The 25,000-nt window shown below is 39.2% G+C and overlaps 2 protein-coding genes across 2 annotated transcripts; one reads left to right on the forward strand and one right to left on the reverse strand.

Moving 5' to 3' along the window:
• Positions 1-443: 443 nt before the first annotated feature.
• On the forward strand, positions 444-2,905 carry nudc (nudC nuclear distribution protein). The gene is made up of 3 exons (XM_079656279.1): positions 444-599; positions 689-807; positions 2,640-2,905. Exons 1-3 carry the CDS (start codon positions 501-503, stop codon positions 2,689-2,691), a joined length of 270 nt encoding a protein of 89 aa, XP_079512405.1. The 5' UTR covers positions 444-500; the 3' UTR covers positions 2,692-2,905.
• Positions 2,906-15,918: 13,013 nt separating this feature from the next.
• tbxta (T-box transcription factor Ta) lies at positions 15,919-22,437 on the reverse strand. Its single transcript, XM_079654568.1, has 8 exons — positions 22,174-22,437; positions 21,590-21,854; positions 20,935-21,069; positions 20,796-20,857; positions 20,455-20,516; positions 19,748-19,921; positions 17,757-17,880; positions 15,919-17,158 (listed from the first exon to the last, which is right to left on the reverse strand). The coding sequence occupies exons 1-8, from the start codon at positions 22,359-22,361 to the stop codon at positions 16,918-16,920; spliced, it is 1,251 nt and encodes a 416-aa protein (XP_079510694.1). The 5' UTR covers positions 22,362-22,437; the 3' UTR covers positions 15,919-16,917.
• Positions 22,438-25,000: the final 2,563 nt, after the last annotated feature.

Here is a 25,000-nt window from a genome sequence, read left to right on the forward strand (position 1 = left end):
ACCAAATGTCTCTCAGAGGGGCGTGGGGAGGGGCTCCTTATTTTCCTCTAAAGTAACAGACAGAGAATCAGCACTTTGGAAACAGGGCTGAAACAGAGGGGATTATGGGTAATGCTGCAATGACCTGTTTGGTGTTTCAGCCAATCAGAGACAGGCTCTGTATATATCTGAGACCTGTGATATATTGATGAAAGACAGTAGAATAGGAGACTTTATTAAGGCAGTAAAAATAATTTGTTTATTTGCTTCCTGATAAAAGCTAACGGCGAAATGTTTGACAGGAAATGTTTTTATTTTTGAAGTGCAAGTACGTGTCCTGCGCTTTCCTGTTATGATTTTAAATGAATATGAGTATGTCGAGTGCATTTGCGCCGTCTTAAACCGTTCTTGTTGGAAACTGTTAAAAATAATATAAAGTATAAACTTAGTTCTTCATCCGAACACAACGTGTGTAGATTCAAGTCATCGGTCTGTCTCGAGAGCTGTTAAAACCTAATGATATGCTTTCATTTCAGGTTAATAAAATGGAGTGGTGGAGCAAGATTGTGTCCACAGATCCAGAAATTAACACCAAGAAAGTCTCTCCAGAGAACTCAAAGGTAAGTGATTCGACGCTGATGTGTTTCAGGTGTGTGTTACCTGCTTGAATCTGTAGTTAAGGCTCATCTGTGTGTTTTCTGCTGAACAGCTGTCAGATCTGGACGGAGAGACGCGTGGTATGGTGGAGAAGATGATGTACGACCAGAGGCAGAAATCAATGGGTCTGCCGACGTCTGAAGAGCAAAAGAAACAAGATATTCTCAAAAAGTGAGTTCATAGAAACACACGGGGTTCGTACGGGTGCTTGATATCTTTGAAAAATGTAATGTGGTGTTTTCAAGGTTTGATGGTTCACTCTTTTAGAAATATTAAATGTCATCCTTCTGCAGAATGCTGTTACGTAACACACATTTGGTTATAGCATAAAGAACATCTGATTTAATGTGAGGTAGTGAAACAATAATTTTAGTTTAGGTATGTGTGTATGTATATATGTAATTTACCATAGCTGTAAGCTGCTTCAAATTCATTTTGAAAGTGCTTGAATTTGACTTTGGAAAAGTTTAAGCAACCCTGAGTACTCCCGTTCCTGTTAGCTATCATGAAGCTCTTTTTATTGTCACCTGACCTCTGTGGTGTTTCTTATTGGCTCACACAGTTGAACAGAAACGTTATATATAAAGGTTTTATATGAAGAGACACAGACCTGGTTTAAGTCCTACCTATGCTATTGCCTAAAGATAGCATGATAGGTGACCCGGCGCTCTTATCATGCTGTTGGTAAAAATCCTCCTCGGTTATTGTGAGCTCCACTTCCTGTTTCACGCTCGTTAAATCTGCCTCTAAAATCCTGTTTAGTTTTATTACAGTTAAACAATACCTCTGTAGTCAGAAGGCTGCTCTCGGTTGTTTTGTTGACATAAAGTTCACATGTGTCTATACCATGGATGTATAATAAGAATGGATACAGCGTGGGAGGCGGGGCCTCGTTCATTCCTATGAGAGTTGCTCATTGGCGCATGAACACAAATTGGCCCAACTTTTGAGAGAGCGAAACGTCACGAAAGTAATCATATAATCCGTTCTTATCGTGCATCCATGGGTAAAGGTAAAACTCATGTAGTACTGAACTCGTCACATTAACGTGAGGCGCGGTCGGTCCCGTGGGTTAGATGCGCGTTCATAATGCCGAGGGAAATGGCTCAGAATAACGTTAGTAGCACATTTTACAACTTGAGGACCGAATGTTTTTAATAAGGGCAATACAAGTGTTCATACTGGGTAGTTTATTTAGTTAAAAAAAATTATCCAACGATTTACAGACGTCTCTTTCCCAATGTTAGTCAATGGGGAAAAAGGGTTTCTGGGCCCAGCAACTGATACGGAAGTGTAGTACCGCCGTTTGGCCACAACGAATATTTTCAGAGTCCAGCGCACTTCCTGGGGGCTTGGTCTTTCCCATCTAACGTGTTGTCTGATGGGAGCTTCTCATGTTTATTTACTGCGTTTAAAAAATATATCTTTGGCCACATGGCGGCGCTAGAGGACGGACATGTTTTAGGAAATGTCAGAATTTAAAAAAGTAAATAATGCAACCTTTATTTAAACCGATTTTTCAAATTCAGATCAGACCTCTTTTCCAAATTGGGACGAGGAATTAATTTATGACGTGAATAAGGGCTGAACAATCAATCAGATATTATCACAATATTGATTATAGACAATATCTAAATCGCAGAAGGATTTATTAAAAGGGGAAATGTGTGTTGATGCAGAAATATGACCACCTACAAATTGTATTTTACAGATTATCACACAAAAAATATATTTCCCTTTTTATATACTTTGAAGTTTATCCCAATTGGGAAAAATAGTAATTAGTTTTATTAATATGTTTATTTTATGTTATCTTTTATTGAATATTCCTACTTTAAATTATTATGTCTGTGTAAAAATATATATTTTATGGTATTATTTAAGCTCTAATGTGGATCCTGGAAAATAGATGATATTGTATTTAAAGCTGTTTTAAAGGTAATATAGAAAATAAAAGATGTCATTTGTGATGATTTCTGACTCTTAACTCTCTGTCTCTGCAGGTTCATGTCCCAGCACCCGGAGATGGATTTCTCTAAAGCCAAATTCAGTTGAGACTGCGAGAGAAAAGCATCTCAAAGCATCCCATAATATCACATCGGAGCGTCAGGCTCTCCTTACAGGACAGATGAACATGTCTCTAACATGTCTTTAGGTGCAGAGGTTTGTGTGTTTTTGTCAAAAGATTGAAATGTTCTCCCTTTGCATGTCGTCTCAATATTTAAAGATGTGTCTGGATTTTTTTTAAATAAATGAACTTAAAATCAAATGAATGTGATACTTTCTTTATTTCACTGCACAATAATGTAGATATTAAGTGTATAAAAAATAACTCAAATGATGTCAAGAGGAACATTTTAAAATCCTTTGTTCCTGCTCTCCTTCGTGTTTTTATTTGTGCTATGAAATTGGAAAATGAAACCTCAAAGAGTTTAGATCCAAGACTAAAGATTTTACGATCACATCCCAAAGTCTCAATGTGGACGGCACTCACGTCTAAACCATCAGGTCGGGGAAGAAAGGGCAATGACCTTATATCACTTGTGTGTCAATGAAATGTTAAGACATGGGCCCTTTCTCCTTTCTCTAATTCCCCTCCTCGACTCCCCTCATCGAGACTTAGTCCCGCCCACAGGAGATGCGAGCGGAGGAGGGGAACCGAGGAGAGAGGAGTGGAAGCAGCAGACGGTTAGAGAAATGAGAACTCCTCTCCTCTGAGCGGTCATTTTAAAGAGACGTCCATTAATGATGACAGGAGGCACAGCAGCCCTCTGATGGACAGATGTGTTCATGACGACTTATATATATTTACTTTTAATTCATTCACAGTGCGGTATAATGAGACAATAACAGGCTACAGATGCGGACACACACACACACATATATATATATATATATATATATATACAATTTCAGAATCAAACAGAGTACTCTAATAACGTAAGACTATCAGAGACTGGATATCCCCCCCCCTCTCTGGTCGCTACAATGAGGAAATTAAATTACGGGCCAAAAGTTTTATTTACAAGTATTAAAAGTAAGCAGAGGACACCAAACCAACTGAGTCCCGTCTATCCACCGCATCTACGCACACACACACACCTACACACTGTAGGCTACCACACGCACCTACACACTGTACCACACACACACCTACACACTGTACCAAACACACCTATACACTGTACCACACACACCTACACGTTGTACCACACACATCTACGCACTGTACCGCACACACACCTACAGCTCCTAAAACATAATCAGGCTACAGCCGTTGTGTATTTTATGTGAAGCACTAAATGGTTTTAGAAAAATATGGACTCTTTGTTTGTAGATATCTACTAAACTAAAGCAAATAAAGAGAGTAGGCCTGTTATACTGAGTGATATATATTTTACATACTGCTCTGCTTTCTGCACGGACCTCACAGCTGTTCTCTCTGTAAATATCGCGTTGCGATGAAAGCAGTTTACTAAAATAATATCCAGGGGATGCATGCAGAGCTGTCATTGGCTGAGATAAGTCCGGCCGTGCGTCACCACTCTTTGAAACATCTCTGTTCCCGGAAATGCATCCGTGGAGGAGCCGTGGAGGACCCATCAGTGTCTCCTCGGTTAGAGCTCCTCCAGAGAGCCTCCTCGACGCTCGATCCTCGAAGTGCATTTAGAGAAATGAGATGTCCTCCAACATGGTGAGCTGAAATTCATTTCCGGGTCACTACTGGAGGACCGAGGAGTCGAGGAGTCGAGGAGGGGGAATTGATGAAATGAGAAAGACCATTGGTCAAAAGCACCGTTGATAGGTTGCAAATATTTCAATTGTTCAACCACAAGGGGGCAGTGTTTCCCTTTTTATAAATAGAGCAATGTGTACTAACTGACACTAAACATGTGGGGTAAAGTTCTGGAAGACCAGAGGTGGAAGAAGTACTCAGATACTTGAGTAAAAGTAGAAGTACTCAGATCTTGTTCTTGAGTAAAAGTGGAAGTACTCAGATCTTGAGTACAAGTAGAAGTACTCAGATCTTGAGTACAAGTAGAAGTACTCAGATCTTGTAGTTGAGTAAAACTAAAAGTACTCAGATTTTGAGTACAAGTAGAAGTACTCAGGTCTTGTACTTGAGTAAAAGTAGAAGTACCAGAGTGTAGGAATACTCTGTTAGAGTAAAAGTCCTGAATTCAAAATGATCCTCAAGTGACAGTAGAAAAGTATTCTCATCAAAATATAGTGAAAGTAGCGACAGTAAAAGTAGTCATTGTGCAGATTGGTCCATTTCAGAATAATAGATATGATATGTTTTATAATGATTGATGCTGACAGATTTCAAACAATGGAGACACAATACTTTATACAACCTTTACCTCATATTGAGTATTTCATAACACGTATCTACAGACTTTACAATGTGAGGATTTTATATGTAAGGATCTTTACTATCAGTCTCCCCAGAAATAAAAGAAGTGAAGTTAGCATCATTCAGACGTTCAGACTCAGTAACTTCCTCCTTTTGAAATCATTCCCTGTGTGAATGCATTGAATCAGAGGTGGGAAGTAGTGGAGTACAAATACTTCCTTACTGTACTTAAGTACATGTTCCTGCTATCAGTACTTTACTCCACTGCTTATTTTCCTGACGACTTTTTACTTTGACTTCTTACATGTTGAACACAAATACCTGTACTTTCTACTTCTTACATGTTGAACACAAATACATGTACTTTCTACTTCTTACATGTTGAACTCAAATACCTGTACTTTCTACTTCTCTCATTTCCCAAACAGGCTGGTTCCTTTAGTCTGAATGTGTGTTTGGTGGCGTGATCATTATTATTTAGAGTCATTGCGTGCCTATTGATTTGAACACGATCCGTGTATCCATCATTTCCTGGTCTTCTCTAAAGAAGAGGGACCAATGGAAACGTTGTCATGTTGCCGTTGTTCAGCATGGAAACATTCATGAGCTAACAATGACATTATTGTTCTATTAATATAAATATAGGGTCAGTATGGGTAAAAAAAGAGAACAATATGAGAAAAAAGCTTTGGTTTAATGAGAAATAAAAAAATAAAAATAACATGAAAGTCTCAAATTAACAAGAAAACTTATTAGTAAAATGGTGTTTATTATTCTCAAGTCACTACATTGCTTCCCCATGCAAGGATCAAATAACTGTAACATGTACGGTAATCAGGTGATGCTATATTAGTGTTTTTAATTTAATTCTTTCATGGCTATAAAATAAATTGTTTCTCGTTATTTGTGTGTTTTTTCTTGTTAAATTACCACTTCAATCTCTGAGAATATCCCACATGTTTGTTTCTTAAACTAACCAATGTAATCTTTAATTCTGTTTTATTTTTCTCTGAATGTTATCCCCATTCCCTGGCTTTATGGCCTTATGTATGACGCAGCGTCCAAACGGCGGCGGGCCTTGAAGCTTGCGAGTGGGCGTGTCTGAAACTCGACCGTGTGGACGCTGCGTTATAGACCGCTTATATTCTGAATAAAAACATTAAAGCTGTTGTGAAAATCCACAAATGTATGTAAACATGTTAAAATATATTCTCTGAGATGAAGTAAAATATCTTTCACTTCATCTTTTTTACAAAGAACCAAACCTTCACTTTGTGCAATTATATGAGTTTATAATCTAAGAGTATATTCCAGTTATTTAAATTAAAGTCTGAGTATATCTGAGTTATTTGTCATGTAAATATTTGACTTTATTCTTAGAAATTCAGCGTTAATTATCCTAATATAAACCCCCCTTCACCTTCCCTTGACTTTGTATTTCTCCTTTAACCTACAGAAGCCCCCGATACGCCATTTCACAAGTGAGGCCAATAAGTACAAATCTAAATGTGAGGGATGATATCAGTGTCTCATCTCTGTCCTCACGTCGTCCCGTCCTCCTCTTCCAGGAATGATCCGCCCTCACCGCTCTGGAAGAAGACAGAAGGCCTCCGCAAACACCACCATTATGATGGTGAGTCACATTTCAGAGTTGATTTACGACGAGCCGCTGCCAAAAAACAAGTTGTCAAGTCTGGAACAGCGAGTCAGCGAAGGAGGATGATTTTTTTTGGGGGGGTTGGGGGATGTTTGCAGACCGCCTCCCAAAAACCCTGTGATGTCTGTGTGTCTTCGTTAATGAAGAAATTCTGGTACCTGGGTGAGAAATTGCTGTCAGCTGAGCAGACTTTGCCTCCTCGTTGCCCTCCTGAACGCACCATCACACAGAAATATATCCCATCAGGCCTCTGGAGGGTTAAGATACTACTTCTATTCTATTTTATTTGTATTTACGTGCACTATTTTGTATCTGTTTGTTGTGTTGAACTGTTGGAGGAGCCTGTGACCTCAGATTTTTGTTGACATAACTACACCGTGTACACATGAAAATTGCCACTCTGGCTTTTAAAGGCTCCTGTATTTCTTCTTTCAGATACGTTTCTGGCCAGTTCTGATGAAATTAACGAGTATGAAATTCATAAAAGTCTCATAGTGAAGTACTGCTGAGAGCTTGCCCTATTAGGTAAGACTGGTATTGTTAAATTAGGGTATCACAATTTCCCTGGATCTATTTTGGGAAGTTAGGCTCCTATTATCCCCAGAATATATTGCATTTTGTAACTTAACAATAAGATCACATGTCACAGTCGCTGGAAACGTAACTGATATGTACGTTTTATTGGCTTATTTTAACAATGAGATCACATGACTCATTCTGATATCACTGACAAACTCTTCCAGTTATGTTCAGCTTTATGATCCGATCCCACATGTGTGTCAATAAATGCAAGTTAGATTTTTTTTGTGCAATTTGTGGCCCTTTACCTTTGCAGTGACCCAGAAATATTTACAGAAACTCAGGATCTTTAGGACCAAGTTGGTAAAAATGTTTCTATAATTCCATGTGTTTCGGCACATTTGTGTTTGTTTTTTAAACGGTATGCGTTTCTCCTAATGTAAACGTTTTGGGTTAAAGCACATTTGCACATGTTGGTCACCGTATATGACACCATTTCTTTTTTCTATGTCCCCTACCACATCTACCATGCTATATATTGCAAAAAAACTCACAAACTAAAGATCAAAAAGCCTTCCTTTCACTCTGCCTTCATCCATCAAGCCTTTTGCAGTAAACTCTTATCCAGATGTGACAGTTGTCCGAGGAGTGTTTTTGAACTACATGAGCAATTTCACACATTAGGAGGAGTTGCTAGCCGGTATAAGCTAATGTATGTTTCCTGCAGTCGCCACAGTGATGGTGACAGCCTCACAGTCACACCAGCAGAAAGATTTGTTAGCAAACTGGTCCTCACTGAAGGTACATTTAGCAGAACAGCATGATATCCAGTGTGAGCAGAGTGAGAAAGTGTGTCTTTGATCATTGGTGGCAGCATGCTGATTATCCTCAGGGTTCAGACAGCATGTCACTCAATGCAGAGAGGGTAGAAGTACACACTTCCTTTACTCAAGTAGAAGTACACATATTTTTGTTTAAAAATACTCTGGTAGAAGTAGAAGTACTGACTAAACTTCTTTACTCAAGTCAAAGTAAAGAGGCTTTGAAATGTACTTCAGTAAAAAGTACCCATAACTAGCAGCTGTTTTAAAGAGTACCTGACCTCCCTTTATATTAATAGAACAATAATGTCATTGTTAGCTAATGAATGTTTCCATGCTGACCAACGGCAACATGACAACGTTTTCATTGGTCCCTCTTCTTTAGAGAAGACCAGGAAATGATGGATACACGGATCGGGTTCAAATCAATAGGCACGCAATGACTCTAAATAATAATGATCACGCCACCAAACACACATTCAGACTAAAGGAACCAGCCTGTTTGGAAAATGAGAGAAGTAGAAAGTACAGGTATTTGAGTTCAACATGTAAGAAGTAGAAAGTACAGGTATTTGTGTTCAACATGTAAGAAGTAGAAAGTACAGGTATTTGTGTTCAACATGTAAGAAGTAGAAAGTACAGGTATTTGTGTTCAACATGTAAGAAGTAGAAAGTGCAGGTATTTGGGTTCAACATGTAAGAAGTAGAAAGTACAGGTATTTGGGTTCAACATGTAAGAAGTAGAAAGTACAGGTATTTGTGTTCAAAATGTAAGAAGTAGAAAGTACAGGTATTTGTGTTCAACATGTAAGAAGTAGAAAGTACAGGTATTTGTGTTCAAAATGTAAGAAGTAGAAAGTACAGGTATTTGTGTTCAACATGTAAGAAGTAGAAAGTACAAGTATTTGAGTTCAACATGTAAGAAGTAGAAAGTACAGGTATTTGAGTTCAACATGTAAGAAGTAGAAAGTACAGGTATTTGTGTTCAACATGTAAGAAGTAGAAAGTACAGGTATTTGTGTTCAAAATGTAAGAAGTAGAAAGTACAGGTATGTGTGTTCAACATGTAAGAAGTAGAAAGTACAGGTATTTGAGTTCAACATGTAAGAAGTAGAAAGTACAGGTATTTGAGTTCAACATGTAAGAAGTAGAAAGTACAGGTATTTGAGTTCAACATGTAAGAAGTAGAAAGTACAGGTATTTGAGTTCAACATGTAAGAAGTAGAAAGTACAGGTATTTGTGTTCAACATGTAAGAAGTAGAAAGTACAGGTATTTGTGTTCAAAATGTAAGAAGTAGAAAGTACAGGTATTTGTGTTCAAAATGTAAGAAGTAGAAAGTACAGGTATTTGTGTTCAAAATGTAAGAAGTCGAAAGTACAGGTATGTGTGTTCAACATGTAAGAAGTAGAAAGTACAGGTATTTGAGTTCAACATGTAAGAAGTAGAAAGTACAGGTATTTGTGTTCAAAATGTAAGAAGTAGAAAGTACAGGTATTTGTGTTCAACATGTAAGAAGTAGAAAGTACAGGTATTTGTGTTCAACATGTAAGAAGTAGAAAGTACAGGTATTTGAGTTCAACATGTAAGAAGTAGAAAGTACAGGTATTTGTGTTCAAAATGTAAGAAGTAGAAAGTACAGGTATTTGTGTTCAACATGTAAGAAGTAGAAAGTACAGGTATTTGTGTTCAACATGTAAGAAGTCAAAGTAAAAAGTCGTCAGAAAAATAAGTAGTGGAGTAAAGTACTGATACCAGAAAAATGTACTTAAGTACAGTAACAAAGTATTTGTACTTCAATACTTCCCACCTCTTTTTGTGTGTTTGTGTGTACCCTTCGTACACTCCCCCTCTGCCACATTTAACCCAAACCCAACATCTGCATCTGTAGTTTGGACTCCTCCACCCCTCCACACCTGGGTGCTGGACACACTCTGTAAAGCGTATTTGATACACACACTTCCAGGGGTGGAGAGCAGGGCGGTGTGCAAAGGCTAACTCCAATTGTCAATTAGTGAAGACCAACACAGGCTGCAGGCTGCAGTGTACCGAGCACCAAGATGGAGAACAAAAGAGCTCAACACACACACACACACACACACACACACACACACACACACACACACACACACACACACACACACACACACACACACACACACACACACACACACACACACACACACACACACACACACACACACACACACACACTCTCTCTCTCTCTGGGCCCAGCATGATCTGTTTATCGCTCCAGACTGAGCAAAGACCATCAGCAAACATCCTGCCCACTAGGTCTGGACTTCTGCTCATGAACAGGTACACACACACACACACACACACACACACACACACACACACACACACACACACACACGCACGCACACACACACACACACACACACACACACACACACACACACACACACACACACACACACACACACACACACACACACACACACACACACACACACACACACACTGGAGATGAAACACAGGGGCCCAGTTACTCTGTTTTTCGGCTTTTCTTGTTCATTGATAATAAAGTCATCCAACTCCAACTCTATCTCTCGTCTCATTCCATTCTATATGTATTTATCATTTTTAACTGCACTTAATGAATGCTGTTTTAAAATAAACATTTGCTCTATTGGTATACTGCATTGTTGGAGAATCCGTGTATCTACCGTCCAATTGTTTTTCTTTATTAAACACGTAAACGGAAGAGCGTCTGAGAGGCGTTTTTGCGTTTTGCTTTTTACCTTACTAAATGGTCAAATGGTCCTTGGAGCGAGGGGCGGGGCGAAACTCACGGAAGTGATTTCAAAACAAAAGCACTTGCTTGGAAAGGTGATAATATTATAAACAAAGGGAAACAAGGCGAATTTAGCGATCACAATGAAAACGGCCAAGACACATATTGAGCCCAGAAAATGGATGTTACTAAGGGCTGTAAATATAATAAGACTCTGTCTACAATGGACAACATTGTTAGGAGTTTTAAACTATAGGCTACAGCGATTCTGCACTGCGGTCAACTCAGCCGCCTCTCGAGTTTGTTTTTTCAAATCAGCTGCTCTTCATTCCTGCTATATTTGACGAGTGATGCAAATATGTTTTACCACAAGTTCTTAAGAAAACTGACTCTGTTGGACTCGGTTCTAGTTGGACTTCTACCAGAAATAAAATGAAGTACTTTTTATTGTGTACTTTGTGAGTAATCCTCTGTCAAAGTCCCCTCCTTATTATAATGCATGTTTTTCTGCTGTATTTGATGAAAGATAAAAATATCATTTTATTTTACCATTAGTTCTTAATGAAATTGATACTGTTTGACTTTGTATTAGTTAGCCTACTACTTACAACACATTGAAGTACTTTGTAGTACCCTGGAAGTACTGCAAAGAACCCCGTTTAGTGCAATTATTTCACAAGTTTTGTATACACAGCTCGAAAAATATAGATACGGCCATGGCTTTGAGCTCTGAGGGCTAACAGCTAACGGCTGATGTTGGTTTTGTGGTTCTCATTGAAGATGACGTCACGGCTCCGCCTACACTGCGTTACTATAGTTACTACCCCAGTTCCTAAACTGTAATGGAAACGCAGGATAAAGTGAGCCTGGCCTACCAAGGCCTAGCCATTCCGTACTAAGCCGAGCGAGGCCCTGCAGTGGAAAAGCGCCATACGACTCAAGAGTCATGTGTTCGTGTATGAAACCAAACCCCCATTTACTCGGTTACCTTCTAAATGTACCATAAATTCAGTTACTTGTCAAACATACCTATTTCATCCATAATCTTCTCAGTAATCTGGGTTTTTAAGCATAACCAAGAGGGTTTTCCGAACTGTTGTCAAAAGTTGCATACTATTTATCCGCCTTTTCATGATATCACAATGTGCTGCCTAAACACCAAGGTACCTTTAACAATATATTTATTTTATAATACGTCACTTTGGGACATTTGGTTCTGTACGTTTGAATACTAAAAACATGTAAATTAACTCATCTGAATATCCTTAATCTTTTAAATGCTCGTCCCCATCTCATCCGACAGTTGAAACAAAGACAGCTACTGTATTTCGAGCAAACGGAGATGAATTCCTAGATTTGTAGAGGCAGTAAAGTGAGTTATTTTCTTCCTGAGGGACCTCTGCCAGTTGCAGGTCACATATCTGCTTCATTACTGTTTGCTCTTGGCCTCGTGACCCTCCCTCCTTCATTTGCACCTCCGTGAGGAACCGCTCCATCACTGCAGAGGAACCAAACTCTGAAAACACATCGCACATCACGTCAGGAGGGCCAACCCCCCCCCCCCCCCCCTCCCCCCCTCCCCCCTCCCCCCCTCACTGTGAGCAGAGCCAGGAAATACCTTTACTGTAAAATCTACTTTTGTTTGTTTTGTCCCGTCTAGCTCGGCACTACGAATTATGGGTTTTATTGGATTTGCATTCATTTATTTGTTCGGAAACATTAATAATATATTATGTTTCATGTATTTCTTGTTATTTTTAAGTGTAATTTGATATGGTCATAGTTCTTTTTTCTTCTATAATACCAAATATATAACATTATGATTGGGTTTTTTTACGTTTCAGCTACTTATGCAATAACATTCACCTTTCTACCAAGTGCTATGAAGATAAGGGTAATAATAGCGTGAGTTGTACACACTCTTCATGATATATAGAATTATTTACGACATCTCAGGTTGTGTAGATAAATACTTTCAGATGAGTGTGTGTCTGTTCGTACACAACACAAAATGTCTTCTTTTGCTATCGTTCACACCTGACTTTATTATTTTCCTCCCCCAGGTGTGATACGTTTTGGGTCTGTTTCAGTCCCTCGGTCTTTCCTCACAGGCAGATCTGAATGTGTCGGCCGCGCGTCGCACCATAACGCAGATTCTAACAAACGGGTGCCAGAGATAGAGAGAGACCCCGATGGATGTCTTAAAGATTCTCCGTCACCTCGTCGTTTCAATAACATGTCGGAGAAAACCACATTCACTTAGCGAGGCCGTGAGGACGCCGTTATTTAAAGAAAACTCATAATGCTCGGGGGCCAAAAGGTGGGTTATTGTTTGATCTATGAGAGTCACACCTCCACTCCAAACCTGAGGCGGCAAAATGAGAAAATATATTCTTGATTGAAACCAGTGTGGCCCCTCTTTGACCCTAAAAATCCCTATTATGCTTGTTAGGGATTTGCCTCTCCTGTATTGTGTTGTATAGATTTTAGTGCAAGTCAATGGTCTGCAAATTCTAAAATCCCAAAGTTCAGTAACATAGTGGAATCACGATGTTACACTCACGCTCCTATTGGCTAGCGCTACAACACATTGTACGTGATAGTCTAAGGGTGCGGGACATCTCTAAGCGGTTGACCAATCACAACAGAGCCGGACAGCTAACCAATCGGAGCAGACTGGGCTCTGGTTTCAGACAGAGGGTGAAAAGAGGCTGAACGTCAGCAGGAGAGGACTCTTTAAAGTAGAGATACTACATACTGATATACACCTGAACATCAGCAGGAGAGGACTCTTTAAAGTAGAGACACTGATATACACCTGAACATCAGCAGGAGAGGACTCTTTAAAGTAGAGACACTACATACTGATATACACCTGCGCATCAGCAGGAGGGGACTCTTTAAAGTAGAGCCACTACATACTGATATACATCTGAACATCAGCAGGAGAGGACTCTTTAAAGTAGAGACTCTACATACTGATATACACCTGATCATCAGCAGGAGAGGACTCTTTAAAGTAGAGACACTACATACTGATATACACCTGAGCATCAGCAGGAGAGGACTCTTTAAAGTAGAGACACTAAATACTGATATACACCTGAACATCAGCAGGAGAGGACTCTTTAAAGTAGAGACACTACATACTGATATACACCTGAACATCAGCAGGAGAGGACTCTTTAAAGTAGAGACACTACATACTGATATACACCTGAACATCAGCAGGAGAGGACTCTTTAAAGTAGAGACACTACATACTGATATACACCTGAACATCAGCAGGAGAGGACTCTTTAAAGTAGAGACACTACATACTGATATACACCTGAACATCAGCAGGAGAGGACTCTTTAAAGTAGAGACACTACATACTGATATACACCTGAACATCAGCAGGAGAGGACTCTTTAAAGTAGAGACACTACATACTGATATACACCTGAACATCAGCAGGAGAGGACTCTTTAAAGTAGAGACACTACATACTGATATACACCTGAACATCAGCAGGAGAGGACTCTTTAAAGTAGAGACACTACATACTGATATACACCTGAACATCAGCAGGAGAGGACTCTTTAAAGTAGAGACACTACATATTGATATTCACCTGAACATCAGCAGGAGAGGACTCTTTAAAGTAGAGACACTACATACTGATATACACCTGAACATCAGCAGGAGAGGACTCTTTAAAGTAGAGACACTACATACTGATACACACCTGAACATCAGCAGGAGAGGACTCTTTAAAGTAGAGACACTACATACTGATATACACCTGAACATCAGCAGGAGAGGACTCTTTAAAGTAGAGACACTACATACTGATACACACCTGAACATCAGCAGGAGAGGACTCTTTAAAGTAGAGACACTACATACTGATATACACCTGAACATCAGCAGGAGAGGACTCTTTAAAGTAGAGACACTGATATACACCTGAACATCAGCAGGAGAGGACTCTTTAAAGTAGAGACACTACATACTGATATACACCTGCGCATCAGCAGGAGGGGACTCTTTAAAGTAGAGCCACTACATACTGATATACATCTGAACATCAGCAGGAGAGGACTCTTTAAAGTAGAGACTCTACATACTGATATACACCTGATCATCAGCAGGAGAGGACTCTTTAAAGTAGAGACACTACATACTGATATACACCTGAGCATCAGCAGGAGAGGACTCTTTAAAGTAGAGACACTAAATACTGATATACACCTGAACATCAGCAGGAGAGGACTCTTTAAAGTAGAGACACTACATACTGATATACACCTGAACATCAGCAGGAGAGGACTCTTTAAAGTAGAGACACTACATACTGATATACACCTGAACATCAGCAGGAGAGGACTCTTTAAAGTAGAGACACTACATACTGATATACACCTGAACATCAGCAGGAGAGGACTCTTTAAAGTAGAGACACTACATACTGATATACACCTGAACATCAGCAGGAGAGGACTCTTTAAAGTAGAGACACTACATACTGATATACACCTGAACATCAGCAGGAGAGGACTCTTTAAAGTAGAGACACTACATACTGATATACACCTGAACATCAGCAGGAGAGGACTCTTTAAAGTAGAGACACTACATACTGACATACACCTGAACATCAGCAGGAGAGGACTCTTTAAAGTAGAGACACTACATACTGATATACACCTGAACATCAGCAGGAGAGGACTCTTTAAAGTAGAGACACTACATACTGACATACACCTGAACATCAGCAGGAGAGGACTCTTTAAAGTAGAGACACTACATACTGATATAAACCTGAACATCAGCAGGAGAGGACTCTTTAAAAATAATGGGACTTCTAGTTAATCTTCATGGTATTTGATGCTTTATATGTTTTTTTAAAGTAAATAAAACTACAAAAAATATATTTAAATCACTCTTATTTCCCCCTTTAGAAATATATCGTATTAAAACGTAAGAAAATTGTATTAATTGTAACTCAAAGTACAAAGAATACACTCCTGGAGACATTTCTCGTGTGCAAAAAACCGACAAAATCAATTTTCTTTTGAGAAAAACAAACACTTTAATTTATTATTAAATGACATAAATAAAACTCACAGTGAGTCCAAATACAAATAGATAGTTATGTACACTTGTTTGTTCAGGGGGGGGGGGGGGAAGAGGGGGGGGAAGAAGGCACTTTCGGTCTTTCTTTTGAACAGTTATTGCAATCAGTAAAGGCACATTCATTTGGAAAACACTGGACGTTAATTTATTCTATTTACACACATATACACATTTATGTTAGCAGAACCAAGTGTTTTTTTTTTTATCGCATCTTATATATTTAAGAATGAAAACAGGAGGGCTTTTTATTTTATTATATTTTCCAAAATGGAAGGAGAAATAGATTTGCAGACTGAAAAAATATCAGAAAACTCTATTTTTCAGACACAAGTGTGGATATTTCTATCTCACACTGAAGAGAATATCTTTGCATTTGGCACCATCCAAAGAAGATATTTAAAGATAGCCTTGGACATTGAGAAACTTTGCATGGACATGTTTCACTATTTTCTAGCCCAAACATTCGATATGTAATGAAATTGGTGGCGAGTCGCAGCCAATATGAAGAAGATTGTCTTTGCACGTTGTTCAGTCACGACTCCCCGCTCGACTTCACACAGGAAGGACTGTTTAAACTTCTTCACCAGCAACACCAGACTCCTGCAGGTCTCGTGAAACGTCCTCTTCTCCAGGATGTGTCTTTATAGTCTCCATTCTTCTTCAGATTTGTTCCAGCTCAGTAGCTTGTGGAAAAGGCAGTGAGCCGGGCGATGGGGCTTTTTTTAAGCAACAATGTCAGAAACCGCTCTTTTTAGACGCAAATTTGGATTTTTTCTCTGCTTTTCGTTTGTTTTATCTTATATGAAAGAGAATATCTTTGGTTTTGGAACTGAAAAAACCACATATTTAAACATAGCCTTGGACATTTTCACAATTTTCTCGTATTTCAGTGACCAAACGTTTGATATGTTATGAAATTGGTGGCTAGTTGCAGCCAATATGAAGATGATTGTCTTTGCACTTTGTTCGGTACGACTCCCCGCTTAACTTCACACTGGAAGGACTGTTTAAACTCGTGCAGGTCTGGTGACATGTCCTCTGTTTCCGTCTCAGTAGCTTTGTGCCACCGGTGCCCAGGATGCAGTTAACCGGGCGATGGAGCTCTCAAACTGCGCCTCTCCCACCTCGCTCAGACTGGGGTCGTACATGGAGGAAGGCGAGGAAACGGGCAGCGAGGAAGAGTAGGAGGAGCCCCTCAGGAACTGGGAGGTCAGACCCCCGGGGATGGAGGAAGAGGAGCCTGGAGTGGTGAGGGCGGAGCCGGAAACTGACCACAAGCTGGGGTACTGACTGTGGAACCAGAGGGAGAAGAAGGGGGTTATTATTAAGTTAGGGTTCAAAGACGGCGACCTCATTGGTTATTTTGCCATCCCTAACAATATAAGCGTCTTTGAGTTCATGAAAACTTGTATGCTTTTATTCTATGTTTTGATTGTGTATTGTGATTTCAGCACTTCCTAACACCTCATCATCTCTTATTAGATGTTTTAATGCTTTGTCGAGCACTTTGTGACGATGTCTGGGAACAGCGCTTCATTCATACATTTTACTTACTTACTTACTATCATTATAATTTACCCAGAAATGTCTAACAATGTCAAATCATCTGATCAAGTAAAAAATAAATAAAAATGTCTTTGCCTTCTTTTGTCTTATTCTGTTACATAAGATCTTTAATTGCTGTATCTCCTGTAGCCTTAACTTTTGTCCAAGTAAATTGTAAATCTTTGACCTTTGCCGTTTTGTATTGCCCTTTAAAGTACATTGAATTCCCATGAGATATGAAATGTACTAAACAACAAATATCTGATTTTTTTTTAATGCAGATTATTTTCAACTTGTGTCCAATTTAGAGCAAGACTGCATGGTTGAAGATGGAGAAGCGTACCTGGAGTTGGAGGTGGAGTTGGAGCTGTGGGAAAGCGGTCCCATGCCGGGGGAATTCGGGATCTGAAGAGCGGACCAGCTGTCGTGAGACGGAAGAGACCCGGAAGTATTGTCCATGTAGTTATCTGGAGGAAACAGAATCAAATTAATACGTATCCTCCCATTTATTTGTCATGATAAATGTATTATAGAATCAGAATTGAGTTTGTTCCCAGGTACCTTTACACACACAAGTAAATTGCTTTTGTGCAAACTTCAACACAACATCATTCACATTCTTTTAGTCTTTATCATTTACCTACTTTTACATTGTTTTATTGACTTGAAGGGTTTTATCTTATATGATTTATTTAACAGTTTCAATAGCAACATTACTTCTTACATTCTGGTAATGCCGACACCCAGAGGTGGGAAGCAGTGGAGTACACATACTTTGTTACTGTACTTAATTACATGTTCTGGTATCAGTACTTACTCCACTACTTATTTTTCTGACGAATTTTTACTTTTATTTCTTACATGTTGAACTCAAATACCTGTACTTTCCACTTCTTACATGTTGAACACAAATACCTGTACTTTCTACTTCTTACATGTTGAACACAAATACCTGTACTTTCTACTTCTTACATGTTGAACACAAATACCTGTACTTTCTACTTCTTACATGTTGAACTCAAATACCTGTACTTTCTACTTCTTACGTGTTGAACACAAATACCTGTACTTTCTACTTCTTACATGTTGAACTCAAATACCTGTACTTTCTACTTCTTACATGTTGAACACAAATACCTGTACTTTCTACTTCTTACATGTTGAACTCAAATACCTGTACTTTCTACTTCTTACATGTTGAACTCAAATACCTGTACTTTCTACTTCTTACGTGTTGAACACAAATACCTGTACTTTCTACTTCTTACATGTTGAACTCAAATACCTGTACTTTCTACTTCTTACGTGTTGAACACAAATACCTGTACTTTCTACTTCTCACATGTTGAACACAAATACCTGTACTTTCTACTTCTTACATGTTGAACACAAATACCTGTACTTTCTACTTCTTACATGTTGAACACAAATACCTGTACTTTCTACTTCTCACATGTTGAACTCAAATACCTGTACTTTCTACTTCTTACATGTTGAACACAAATACCTGTACTTTCTACTTCTTACATGTTGAACACAAATACCTGTACTTTCTACTTCTCACATGTTGAACTCAAATACCTGTACTTTCTACTTCTTACATGTTGAACACAAATACCTGTACTTTCTACTTCTTACATGTTGAACACAAATACCTGTACTTTCTACTTCTTACATGTTGAACTCAAATACCTGTACTTTCTACTTCTTACATGTTGAACCCAAATACCTGTACTTTCTACTTCTTACATGTTGAACTCAAATACCTGTACTTTCTACTTCTTACATGTTGAACTCAAATACCTGTACTTTCTACTTCTTACATGTTGAACACAAATACCTGTACTTTCTACTTCTTACATGTTGAACTCAAATACCTGTACTTTCTACTTCTCTCATTTTCCAAACAGGCTGGTTCCTTTAGTCTGAATGTGTGTTTGGTGGCGTGATCATTATTATTTAGAGTCATTGCGTGCCTATTGATTTGAACACGATCCGTGTATCCATCATTTCCTGGTCTTCTCTAAAGAAGAGGGACCAATGAAAACGTTGTCATGTTGCCGTTGTTCAGCATGGAAACATTCATTAGCTAACAATGACATTATTGTTCTATTAATATAAAGGGAGGTCAGGTACTCTTTAAAACAGCTGCTAGTTATGGGTACTTTTTACTGAAGTACATTTCAAAGCCTCTTTACTTTGACTTGAGTAAAGAAGTTTAGTCAGTACTTCTACTTTCACCAGAGTATTTTTAAACACGAGTATGTGTACTTCTACTTGAGGAAAGGATGTGTGTACTTTTGCCATCTCTTATATACAGGTTGGGGGTCTTACTTGAGGTGGGGGTGCGGTGGGGGTAGTGCGTCGGGTACGGAGCCGCTCTGTGGCTCCTGAGGCTTGAGTAACGTTCACAATACGATCCGGAGGAATGACCCGCGGAGCCGCTGAACTGAGGCGGGCTGCTGCTGGGGCAGAGGGGGCTCTGACCGGGGAGGAACCAGCCTCCGACTGAGGGAACACAGGACACATAACGTCAATTCAATTCAAAGGGTTTATTCTCATATGCACAGAAGATACAGTGTAGAAATGGCAATGAAAATCTTATCAGACTCAGGTTGACACGTACGAGGAATTTGACTTGATGTCGTGGTGCATACATAAAAGTAGAACAACAATTAAAAAACACAGATAGCGAACTATTTTAAGGAAACTATAATCGCTTACAGTGTTCTTAAAATAGTTTGCTATCTGTGTTTTTTTTAAATGTTGTATGACCTGAGCTACTCCAACAATGCAACATATATAATAAATCACAAAAATACAAAATAGTGCAAGAAGTCTATATACATGTAAATAGAATATGATATACAAGAACAGAATATGAAATTAAATAATGTACATTAAGATAAAATTCAATATGGTTAACTATTCATATGAATAAGTAGATACATTTATCATATCAAAGGAGTCAGTGTGAAAGCATAGTTTGATTTGATGTACTATGATAGCATTTTAAAAGAGTAGGAATGAAAGACACTCACGCGGAGAGTATCCGGACTGTTGGATGTCTGCAGTGTGATCAGAGATGTCTTTGTGGTCACTCCTGCAATCCAAAACAAAACTAATTAGAAACTTTTTCCACATAGAACTTAAGAAAATAAGTGGTTTGCAAGATAATGAGAACAACAGATCAAAAACAATCAATGATGTCAAATTAAACAATATAAGAAATAGGTAAGTAATGCTTTTGAATTGAACTGGCTTAAGGATGTAAGTTAAAGTGAATTAGGCCGACAAACAGCTCGAAGGTATAATACAAAAATTGATTATAAGTACCAGAAAAGCTCTTCGGAAACTCTAAGGAACGATTTGAGGTGTTTACCTTTCTTTGGCGTCCAAGAAGGCTTTGGCGAACGGGTTGTGCTTTATCTTCAGAGCTGTAATCTGTAAGAAGGACACGAGTTAGCATTTTAATCAACATTCAAGACGAATGAGTGTTCTTTCTTCTTCTCCATGCATACCTCTTCATTCTGGTAAGCAGTGACTGCGATGAACTGAGTTTCGGGGAAAGACTGACTGCTGATCATCTTCTGGACGCCTCCGACCTTCACGATGTGGATCCTCGGCTCGTATTTGTGCAGAGAATTCAGCATGATCTGTGGGAAGACACCAATACATGTTGTTATTTATCAGTATGACAAAGAACAGGATGGATACTGTAACCAGGCAATGCAGCACTTTAATCGGATGAAGCGAAGTAAGTGACTTTTTTAAGTTATCAAAATTATTTTGTGTGTTTTCGAAATGTGAGTACATCTTACATTTCCTTAAATAAGGGGAGGGTTTTGGAATATGTGTTATTATTATAAAGGGGAATTTAAAAGCATTTCAGATCAAATAACCTCATGACATTATGCTTCCCTTGTGAGATGAGATAAGATAAGAAGTACTTTATTGATCACAATTTAGGAAATGTTTGCGTTGCAGCAGAATACAAATACATGGCATTGTACAATAAAAATTAAAAGACAAGAAACAAACATTCCGAAATGTCAACATCTCAATGTAATTACATATTGTCTTTTTTGTATCCAGTAAAGCTGGTTTGGCTGAAATAGTATTAAAAAAGTGTTTTTCAAATCACATACATATTAATATAATGAATCCGTTTCTCACCTGTCCACCGCCGTTCAGTTTGTTGGAGAGTTTCACTTTGCTGAAGGACACTGGAGCTTTCATCCAGTGCGCTCCGAAGTTTGGAGAGTCCGGGTGGATGTACACGCAGCTCGGGCTCTGGGGCTCCGGTTTTCCGCCGGGAACCCACTCCCCGTTCACGTATTTCCACCGGTTGTTGTCCGCGGCCACGAAATCCAGCAGCACCGAGTACATGGCGTTGGGGTCCAGGCCGCTGACACTGGCTCTGAGCACCGGGAACATCCTCCTGGAGAAAGAAAAAACAAGGGTGGGATTTGTAAGGTTGTGTTTGTGGGAGTTTGATTTTTACGCACGTCCTTTTTTATTTAGTTCCGTTTTAACCTAGGCTTCTGAGGCCTCGGGAGCTTTTGTCAGATCACTTAAGTACACGCAAGCTTGTGTGATATCAAAATAAACCCGAATTTAACATTTAGGGTATTTTTTAGAAACGAAATAATACTCGTCACACTGAAAACTCCGTGCGTAAAACGCGAGCAAAATGTGCGCAAATCGCCACCATTGGTGCTGCTGCTTCTCCAAAAATAATCTATTTCTTTTTGACCTACCTTCCAGTTTTAGTGACAATCATCTCGTTGGTCAACTCTTTGAACTTGGTCCATAAGTCTGCATCATCCAGGGTGAGTTTAATATCCCTCTCCGAGGCGTCTCCCTTCTCGCTGCCCTTCTGGAACTCGCTCTCCACGGCGCTCAGGAGATGCTCCAGGCGCTGGTCAGTGTTGGAAGAAGTAGTCATATTTCCAAGCAAAAAAAAAAAAAATCCCAAGATGTTTAAAGTGTTTGTGGAGGGCTTAGAGACTCTGACAGAGAAAGGCCCGAGAGATACTGCTGCCCAAAACCCGAGGCCTCATGCTTTAAGGGCCCCCAGGGACCTCATGGGGATACGGGGCATGGCTTGTGCGATGAGGGGCGTGGCCTGTGCGCAGGCATCGTCTCTCAAACTCCTCCCACCAGACTGAACCTCCCTCTACTGTATATATTACATATTTTCTGAGTTTTTAAACTTCCCTCTCAAACCAGCGCCATTAAAAAAATATTTTACACTTTCCACAGATATAGGTTATATTATTTGTAACTTTACTTTGGTTTTTGGAGAGATTTTAGGGATTTATAGTGGAATTCCTACACTTTTTTTTTAAAGATAAGATAAGAAGTACTATATATTGATCCCATCCAAATTGGGACATGGCATTGTACAATACAAATTAAAAGACTAGAAATAAACATTTCAAAATGTCTCAAACCAACTCTTTTTGGAGTGATTTTAGGAGATTAGTAGTGCTGCAGTTGTGATGCCCCCTAACACATTCAAAGCTCTGCGTTCAGACAAAAGAAGGGAAGCGAGGCCGCGGAGCCGTGCCTTTGAACTCAGTTGTATATTTGCAAATAGTGCTAATCTTTTGTTGTCTCAAATCCACATGGGAGAAGGCTTGTGTTTACTGAGTGTGGGCCATTAGGAACGACTCTGTGTTCCTGTTGTGCCAAAGTGTGGATGCCTACAAGTGAGGCCTGGATTTACATAATGGGCCTTTGCAACACTCTGATATTTAATATTTCTGCCAGTTGGAGGCCGAGTGCTCGACAGAGAGGATTTAAATAGAGATGCAGGGAGAATAAAGCACGTGGAAAAGTCTCTCTGTTTGATATCAAGAATCTGGAACATCTGCTTCTGTTTCGGAACGTAAGATTGGACTGAAGTCTTTGAACTTTATCAACATTTAACATTCATTTCCCCCTTGTTTTGGTTTGTCTCCGTGAGGGAAAGTGATGGAAACTAAGTAGTGAAGAACTGACTTAGGTTATAAAAAGATCCACAGAAGAGGCGCTTGTTTGACCTTTCGCTTCTTCTCCAACAGATGTCACAAGGAAATGTAATTGTGTCTTATTTTGGATGAAGAGCAAAGGTTTATTTCTTTTGAACAAGAAAGAGATGTGTAAATTAAACAAGAACAACATTAACTTTGCAATAATAATTATCCTGACAACATGATTTATGTAGCAGATTGAGAACTAACCTCCAAGTCAACACTATGAACTTATAAAGAACCATTTAAACAAGCGGGTAGACAACAATTATTGGCAAAGAAATAAAGACTAAAACTTACGGCAATGACACAATATCAAATCAAATAAGCAGCGGGGATAAAACATCATGTGAATCCAGTTATCAAAGCTCAAACACTAACGCTATAGCCGGGACAATCGCTCAATAAGTGTACTAGAATAAGACTGAAGTTTAATTCAGTAAGTTGGTTTTATTTTTGAAAGTCTATTGGTATCTTCTTGGCGAGGGGACGTTTGGAAAATAAAATGCTCTAATCCAAATGAGACTGAGCTGGTTAAATAAAGGTTTGTTAATCACAAATATTTAGTCTTTTCCACCCAGTTTGTTTTCTGAGGCATGTTTGGTTCTTATTTCTTTGACTGCAATTATCTTTTTATGTATTAGCACTTATACACTCTACATATATAAGTTTCTGTGATGAGCGTGAGTCTTGTCTTCTTCTTGTTTAAAGTGGACCATAAGTATATCATGCTATATGTGAATAATATAGTGTAGGACCATACCTATATAAGGCATATTTATACTTTTCATTTTTCAAAATACCAAACAGATCATGCATTTTAGCCATTCCTCATTTCTCTCAATTGAACACTGTCTTTGCATCATGGGCTGATTCTGTGAGAACAGCACCATCTACAGGCCTGGCATATGTACTACAGCGTCTCCAGCGCTTTCCAACGGCAATGTCCGTGGCTGTCTCCTCCTGATTGGTGGAGTTGGCCCTATAGCCGTAGCGCCACTTCTGTGACGTCATAGAAGTGTTCAAATCTGGATCAGTCTGTATCAGATCCGTTGCAGCCCCTTTTCTAGAAATTTGGGTATGGAGGGAAATAGAGAGGGTTGTGTTTTCTGACACTTGGTGAGTTCCCTGGAACACCGGGGACACATGTTCATGTAGAAAAGACATACACAAGTGAATTTAGCATGATAGGTCCCCTTTAAAGTTTAGCTCCTCCCTGTCGGTGTGTTTCCAGTCCTCGTTTCTCAATAGGCGCTTTCACACTGGAGTACTTTTCCCGTTTAGCTCCGATAGTTCCTGGAATTTTGCGTTCACACCAAAAAGAGTACTTAGTTCCGAGAACTTTTACCCCCATTTGTAGTGCCTGGTAGAGAGGTGGGACTATCCTGGGGAGAAGAAAGTTCCAATTTTTGATTGGCTGGGCGATTTGCAAACCACGCCCCGTTGTGTGAAGCCGCCATTTTATTTCCCTCGCATTAGCATTATTAGCATTATTAGCATTAGCCCAGCGCAGCAACGCAGAGAGAATAACTTATGGCAACACAAAATAAAACATGGGAGCGGTGGAGAT

The sequence above is a fragment of the Notothenia rossii genome (assembly GCF_949606895.1).
Source record: "Notothenia rossii genome assembly, chromosome: 10".
NCBI classification, from domain to species: domain Eukaryota; kingdom Metazoa; phylum Chordata; class Actinopteri; order Perciformes; family Nototheniidae; genus Notothenia; species Notothenia rossii.

What these genes read in the sequence shown, in the direction of transcription:
- tbxta (XM_079654568.1), bottom strand. Translation starts at nt 22,361, where the DNA reads ATGACTACTTCTTCCAACACTGACCAGCGCCTGGAGCATCTCCTGAGC. An exon ending in ATTGTCACTAAAACTGGAAG is followed by an intron (nt 21,855 to 22,173) that starts GTAGGTCAAAAA and finishes TTCTTTCTCCAG; the next exon opens with GAGGATGTTCCCGGTGCTCA. An exon ending in CTGCTTACCAGAATGAAGAG is followed by an intron (nt 20,858 to 20,934) that starts GTATGCATGGAG and finishes TCCTTCTTACAG; the next exon opens with ATTACAGCTCTGAAGATAAA.
- nudc (XM_079656279.1), top strand. Translation starts at nt 501, where the DNA reads ATGCTTTCATTTCAGGTTAATAAAATGGAGTGGTGGAGCAAGATTGTG. An exon ending in TCTCTCCAGAGAACTCAAAG is followed by an intron (nt 600 to 688) that starts GTAAGTGATTCG and finishes TCTGCTGAACAG; the next exon opens with CTGTCAGATCTGGACGGAGA. An exon ending in AAACAAGATATTCTCAAAAA is followed by an intron (nt 808 to 2,639) that starts GTGAGTTCATAG and finishes CTGTCTCTGCAG; the next exon opens with GTTCATGTCCCAGCACCCGG.